This window comes from Notothenia coriiceps, unplaced genomic scaffold (genome assembly GCF_000735185.1).
Source record: "Notothenia coriiceps isolate Sejong01 unplaced genomic scaffold, NC01 NC01_scaffold00037244, whole genome shotgun sequence".
NCBI classification, from domain to species: Eukaryota; Metazoa; Chordata; class Actinopteri; order Perciformes; family Nototheniidae; genus Notothenia; species Notothenia coriiceps.
The window spans coordinates 13,501,464-13,508,292 of NW_011369945.1; the positions used below are offsets into that span (position 1 = coordinate 13,501,464).

The 6,829-nt window shown below is 39.7% G+C and overlaps 1 protein-coding gene and 1 long non-coding RNA gene across 2 annotated transcripts in view; one reads left to right on the plus strand and one right to left on the minus strand.

The window, feature by feature from the left end:
- Positions 1-3,269, minus strand: part of cenpu (centromere protein U) — a 7,866-nt gene extending 4,597 nt beyond the window's left edge. The window contains exons 1-5 of the mRNA XM_010794279.1: positions 3,201-3,269; positions 2,052-2,138; positions 1,872-1,962; positions 789-915; positions 604-682 (exon numbers count right to left, since the gene is read on the minus strand). Coding sequence (XP_010792581.1) covers positions 604-682; positions 789-915; positions 1,872-1,962; positions 2,052-2,138; positions 3,201-3,269 — 453 coding nt within the window. The remainder of the gene's footprint in view (positions 1-603; positions 683-788; positions 916-1,871; positions 1,963-2,051; positions 2,139-3,200) is intronic.
- A 1,115-nt stretch (positions 3,270-4,384) lies between these two features.
- Positions 4,385-5,236, plus strand: LOC104964759 (uncharacterized). Its single transcript, XR_800466.1, has 3 exons — positions 4,385-4,472; positions 4,849-5,068; positions 5,163-5,236. It is a non-coding gene; the product is annotated as an uncharacterized lncRNA (long non-coding RNA).
- Positions 5,237-6,829: the final 1,593 nt, after the last annotated feature.

A 6,829-nucleotide genomic window follows, 5' to 3' on the forward strand; every position in this document is an offset into this window, starting at 1 on the left:
ATGACACACAGAGACCAATCAAGGGCTTTGATTTATGATCTGTATGACAGTGGCCATGTCGGCAGGCCACATCATATAGACAGCCAGTCACCCTGTGTGAGGCAGGCCACTTAACAGGCCAGTTCATCGGGAAACCCCCCGGTCCTCCCGATGGCCAGTCCGTGACTGGGTACAGGAGGCGTGAAGCGAGGGATCATTGTCCACAAGTTAATCGATCGCAGATGGCGTCGTTGTCACGGATGAATAAAAATAAATAAATTTAAAAAATAAAAGGGTCGCGAAATATACTTGGTCGGCGGTTAATATACCTGGGCATAGTCAATGTGTGGGAAACCCTGTACAGAATATGTCTTTGATTAAAATCCTGATATCAATTCATTTTGTTCACCTCTGTTTTGATGTTTAACGCTTATTTTATGAGGAAAAAATACTTTGGTGGAATTAATGCATATTTCCCTAAAGATAATAATTATTCAAAAGCTTTAAAAAAACAGAGCACTGTCTTCCTGTTTTACAACAGATTTGTCATTTCTTATGTGAAGGAAAAATGCCTCAACAGTTAGAAATATGGTTGTAACTCTGCACTACATTCTGTTATCTGACCTTTTCTAAGAGCTGATTTTCCACATTGGAGGAGAAAGAATCAACACACTCTTTCAAAGTGTTGGACTCCAAAGACTCCCTGAAACACAAACACAAAAGGTTCACTTCTTCAACTGCAAAACTTGCAATAAAAAGTATTAAAATGTAAGGAGTGTTGGTGGTGAAATGATTTGACTGGAGTTTACCTGTACTGGTCACAGAAGTCCAGGAAGGCTTCCAGCACCACCTCTAACTGTGTCCCCCCCTGGCCCTCCTTCTGCCTCTTCCTCTGTTTATCAGTGCTGGCCATATCTGGTTCAGGAGATGCACTGCCTAAAAATGATCCAGGGCATTAGCGTTGATCTCGTGCACAATATATGTTGTGATGTATAATAAAATAAAAGTCTCAACTACTGTCACAAACTGGTTGCATTTGTAATAAGAGCTTTTCAGTTTGCTGTACATACTGATTGAGGATGCAGAATGCAGCAAATATTGAATATGGATCACCTTAAAAGAAAATGCTTTCTTGCTGAGAATTAGATGCAAAGCTAAATAAACTTAGCTTGGCATGAAGACTGGAAAAAACTAGCTAATGCTAAGCTAAAGGCCTCCAAGCTCCAGCTTCATAGGGAAGGTTTGGATATGAGGGTGCTATTAATTCTCATTCTAAAAAACGGTTTTATTTTACCTATTTGTTGTAGTATTTTTAGAGTTTTATTTTTACTCTCTATATTTATGTTCTATTTACAGTATTTATATAGTAAATGTTCTATTATATATTTGTTACTAGTCTTTATATAGGTATTTTTTTATTTTATATTTATGTTTTTGTTATATTACCTTATTCAGTTTTTTATTTTAATGTTTTGTTTCTATATTTTTTCTAAAAGCAGCTTTTCACATTTCTATTTTATTTTATTGATTTTCTTATTATAGTGTTTTTACAGCATTGTTTTCATATTTTTATTGAACATTTTCTATTATATATTTTTGTTATTGTTAAAGTATTTTATATGACCTTTTAAATATATTTCTTGTATTTTTCTATATGTATGTTAGAAGATTTCATATTATCTTTATTATAATTTTTGTATTTTCTATTTATGTTCTTTTTACAGTACTTTAACATATCTCGTAAAAAAAAATATTTTAAGATTTCTGTTTTTTATTTAATATTATTATATTATTCGTATCCATCTCTTGACACCAGAGCACATAAGTATAACTCCCAAAATGTCAAACCATTATTTTTAACAGGGTTGAAACTTAACACTTTTTTCTCTTACCTGATGAAGACTTCTTAGATTTCGACTTCTCCGATGAAGACTTTCTGCTTCTGCCCAAACGATAGAACCTGGCCGTCTTTGGACTTGGGCACTGAGTCAATAATATGAGAAAAAGTCACAATTTAATTTGAAATTCCTGGCTGCTGATGCAAGTATCTGACTCCAGGAGTTAGTCCGTACCCAGCTCCTCCCCTCTCCCCCATCCTCTTCCTCAGAGGACAGCACCCTCTTACGTCTCTGTTGAGCGCCACCAGAGTCAGACTGCTCCTAAGGAGGAAAAAAACAAGAAACAGTTCATCGTCATACCTTTTCAACTCGAGTACTGATACAAAAAGTTCCCTTCCTAATTATCTAATGCTACTTTCACAACGTCATTATCACAATTATTGTAAACTACAGACACTACCCTTGGTATTGGAGACACTGACACTGACGTACATTTGAGTATGTAATACACTCTGAATGTACAGTGGGGCAAAAAAGTATTTAGTCAGGCACCAATTGTGAAAGTTCTCCCACTTAAAAAGATGAGAGGCCTGTAATTTTCATCCTAGGTACACTTCAACTATGAGAGACAAAATGAGAAAAAAAAATCCAGAAAATCACATTGTCTGATTTTTAAAGAATTTATTTGCAAATTATGGTGGAAAATAAGTATTTGGTCAATAACAAAAGTTCATCTCAATACTTTGTTATATACCCTTTGTTGGCAATGACAGAGGTCAAAAGTTTTCTGTAAGTCTTCACAAGGTTTTCACACACTGTTGCTGGTATTTTGGCCCATTCCTCCATGCAGATCTCCTCTAGAGCAGTGATGTTTTGGGGCTGTCGCTGGGCAACACAGACTTTCAACTCTCTCCAAAGATTTTCTATGGGGTTGAGATCTGGAGACTGGCTAGGCCACTCCAGGACCTTAAAATGCTTCTTACGAAGCCACTCCTTCATTGCCCGGGCGGTGTGTTTGGGATCATTGTCATGCTGAAAGACCCAGCCACGTTTCATCTTCAATGCCCTTGCTGATGGAAGGAGGTTGTCACTCAAAATCTCACGATACATGGCCCCATTCATTCTTTCCTTTACACGGATCAGTCGTCCTGGTCCCTTTGCAGAAAAACAGCCCCAAAGCATGATGTTTCCACCCCCATGTTTCACAGTAGGTATGGTGTTCTTTGGATGCAACTCAGCATTCTTTGTCCTCCAAACACGTCTAGTTGAGTTTTTACCAAAAAGTTCTATTTTGGTTTCATCTGACCATATGACATTCTCCCAATCCTCTTCTGGATCATCTAAATGCTCTCTAGCAAACTTCAGACGGGCCTGGACATGTACTGGCTTAAGCAGGGGGACATGTCTGGCACTGCCAGTGCCAGACATGTCCCCCTGCTTAAGCCAGTACATGTCCAGGCCCGTCTGAAGTTTGCTAGAGAGCATTTAGATGATCCAGAAGAGGATTGGGAGAANAGGAGTGGATCAACGTTCCACAGGCCACAATCAACAACCTGATCAACTCTATGCGAAGGAGATGGGTGACATGTTAGGGTTAGGGTTTAACCCTAGGGTTTTCAGACCCCCCCATTAAAGCAAAACTGCACGTTTCAGAGTGGCCTTTTATTGTGGCCAGCCTAAGGCACACCTGTGCAATAATCATGCTGTCTAATCAGCATCTTGATATGCCACACCTGTGAGGTGGGATGGATTATCTCGGCAAAGGAGAAGTGCTCACTATCACAGATTTTTTCAGATTTGTGAACAATATTTGAGAGAAATGGTTATTTTGTGTATATAGAAAATGTTATAGATCTTTGAGTTCATCTCATGAAAAATGGGAGCAAAAACAAAAGTGTTGCGTTTATATTTTTGTTCAGTGTATGTGTAATTCGTGGCACAATTCAAACGGGATCGAAAGTTAATTGTTCTCTCTCCATTGACTTCAATACATAATCTTTCCGAAATAAGGTCCCATGGAGGTCCACCGGAAGGGGAGGGACTTCGCCACTCTATACTGCCACCCGAAGTCCCCGGCCGGAAGTCCCCGGAGTTGGGGACTGGCTTCAGTAGAAGCCGCTGGGACTCCCAGCAGCTTCTACTGAAGCCTTCCGAGTACATCGCCAGAACACCGACACCTCCTCATCTCCACCGCTCCCACGTTTTCTTTTGTGTTGCCATAAGTGCGCTGGGTTAATGCTAATGCTAATAATGCTAATGCAATAATAAAATGGCGGCTTCACAAAACTTTTGGGGAGTTTTACGGGGCATGGTTTTCCATCCGCCCAGCCAATCAGAAATAGGAACCTTTTTCTCCCACGAAAGTTCCTGCTCTCTAGCAGGGACGGAAAAGGGGGTAAAAAGGTTCTCATGAACTAATTTTCGTTCCGGATTTTTTTGGTGTAAACGCAACATTTCGGAACTATATCGGAACTAAAGTGGAAAAGTACTGCGATGTGAAAGGGCCTAACGTGATAAAATATTTGAATGATGAACATTTTCTTATCCTCTGCTTTGTTGAAATCCAGAAAGGTTCGTCTAATGAGAACACAGATTCTCCCAACCTGTCAGCTATAGACAGAGCTAGCTTCCTGGAGGGACTGCAGCTAAACTATGGTAAGTCAGCTATATCATTATAAAGTGTGTGTGTCACTATTTCATTTAAAACACACTATTTGTCTTCGAGGGGTTTAATAGAAAAAAAATTCTCTCTTGTTAGTAAAGATAAAAGGAATAAACCATTTGAATTTAATAACTTTTTAATTCCAAGGATTTTTGAAAGCCCAACACAACACTTTCATATGGTTGCTGCATTATAAATTGGAGATTAAACTTAAAAGAAAAAGACAAAAGCAGGATATTATCTCAAACAAGTGGTACATTCCAGAGAAAACATTTACGAGACAAAAACTTGTAAACATACCTTGCCTTTCCAAAGTTGGAAAAACCTAATCACACCTAAGAACAATAGACTAACTCTTGTATTTCCTAGGCAACCCTCTTCACAGCACTGCCTTGGAAGAAGATTTAAACGTCGAGGAACAGGTGAACGAAGGAAAGGCTGGGAGAAAGGAAATTCCTCAGACGTTGAAGGCTGCTGGTAAAGAGCGTGGAGCTGAGGAGAAGAGGAAGGAGGCGCAGAGGGATGGAGAGGGGAAGGAGGAAGAGGAGAAGAAAAAGAGGAGGAGTGCTGTGAAGACGTCTGCAGCGAGGTGAGCTCACACAGAAGTTACATCCCACTCACAGAGATCATGATGAATGTCCTGTTCTCCCATCAAAGTATTTATCTGTCTCTGTGTCGACAAGGCCGGAGAAGAATCAGCTGGTGAAGAAAGGCAAGAAGAGAAAGAGCGGGATGTCATGTGACCCAGAGCCACAGGTAAGGATGTGAACCATAAAGACTTTCTCTATTTTTATTCAGTTTTTCAAGTCTATACAATCCTTGTCAATAAATATCAATATTCTCTTTACGCCTTCTGTAGTACAATGAAAGCACACATCAATGAATTACAGTTTTTGTGGACAATACAGAGGCATTGACCTTTAACTAGAGTCCTGCACGGGTCGGATTTTCAAGACCCGCCCCGTACCCGCGACGTGCAATACCGAACCCGCCCGACCCGATGCAGGACTCTGCTTTAAACATGCTATGAAATAAATGATGAACTAGAGCGAGGTTATGGGGGTGTACCTCAATGATACTCAGACAAGTGGGACATAGAAAAATAATAATAATAATAGACACAAAAATCCACTTTAGACGAATGATGATTGTACTGCCTACAACATCCTCAATCAGTATGTACTGCATTTTTTTCTGAGCTAGTGCTGGTTAAAAAAAATGTTTTACAAATGTAAATCAATATTACCAGTATTATTCTAAGGCAAATTAATGGTATTACATATTGTAGTGTTAAATATGTTTTCTACAGTAGATTATATATACAAGCTCCTGTCATTAACAGCTCTTTAACCTCACTTGCCAAATTTGAATTATTATACCTGTCCGCCATGGGACAGTCTGAAAACACGCAATGCATTCTGGGCTGGTTGAGTCCAGTAAGCTTATGTCTCATACACAGACATTTTTGCTAATGTATTATACATCCATGCTTTCCTCGTGGATGCAAAATCCACATACAGTGGGGCAAAAATGTATTTAGTCAACCAACAATTGTGCAAGTTCTCCCACTTAAAAAGATGAAAGAGGCCTGTAATTTTCATCCTAGGTATACATCAACCATGAGAGACAAAATGAGAAAAAAAAAATCCAGAAAATCACATTGTCTGATTTTTAAAGAATTTATTTGCAAATTATGGTGGAAAATAAGTATTTGGTCACCTACAAACAAACAAGATTTCTGGCTCTCACGGACCTGTAACTTCTTCTTTAAGAGCCTCCTCTGTCCTCCACTTGTTAACTGTATTAATGGCACCTGTTTAAACTCTTTATCAGTATAAAAGACACCTGTCCACAACCTCAAACAGTCACACTCCAAACTCCACTATGGCCAAGACCAAAGAGCTGTCAAAGGACACCAGAAACAAATTGTAGACCTGCACCAGGCTGGGAAGACTGAATCTGCAATAGGTAAGCAGCTTGGTGTGAAGAAATCAACTGTGGGAGCCATTATTAGAAAATGGAAGACATACAAGACCACTGATAATCTCCCTCGATCTGGGGCTCCACGCAAGATCTCACCCCGTGGGGTCAAAATGATCACAAGAACGGTGAGCAAAAATACCAGAACCACACGGGGGGACCTAGTCAATGACCTGCAGAGAGCTGGGACCAAAGTAACAAAGGCTACCATCAGTAACACACTACGCCGCCAGGGACTCAAATCCTGCAGTGCCAGACGTGTCCCCCTGCTTAAGCCAGTACATGTCCAGGCCCGTCTGAAGTTTGCTAGAGAGCATTTAGATGGTCAGATGAAACCAAAATATAATTTTTTGGTAAAAACTCAACTAGA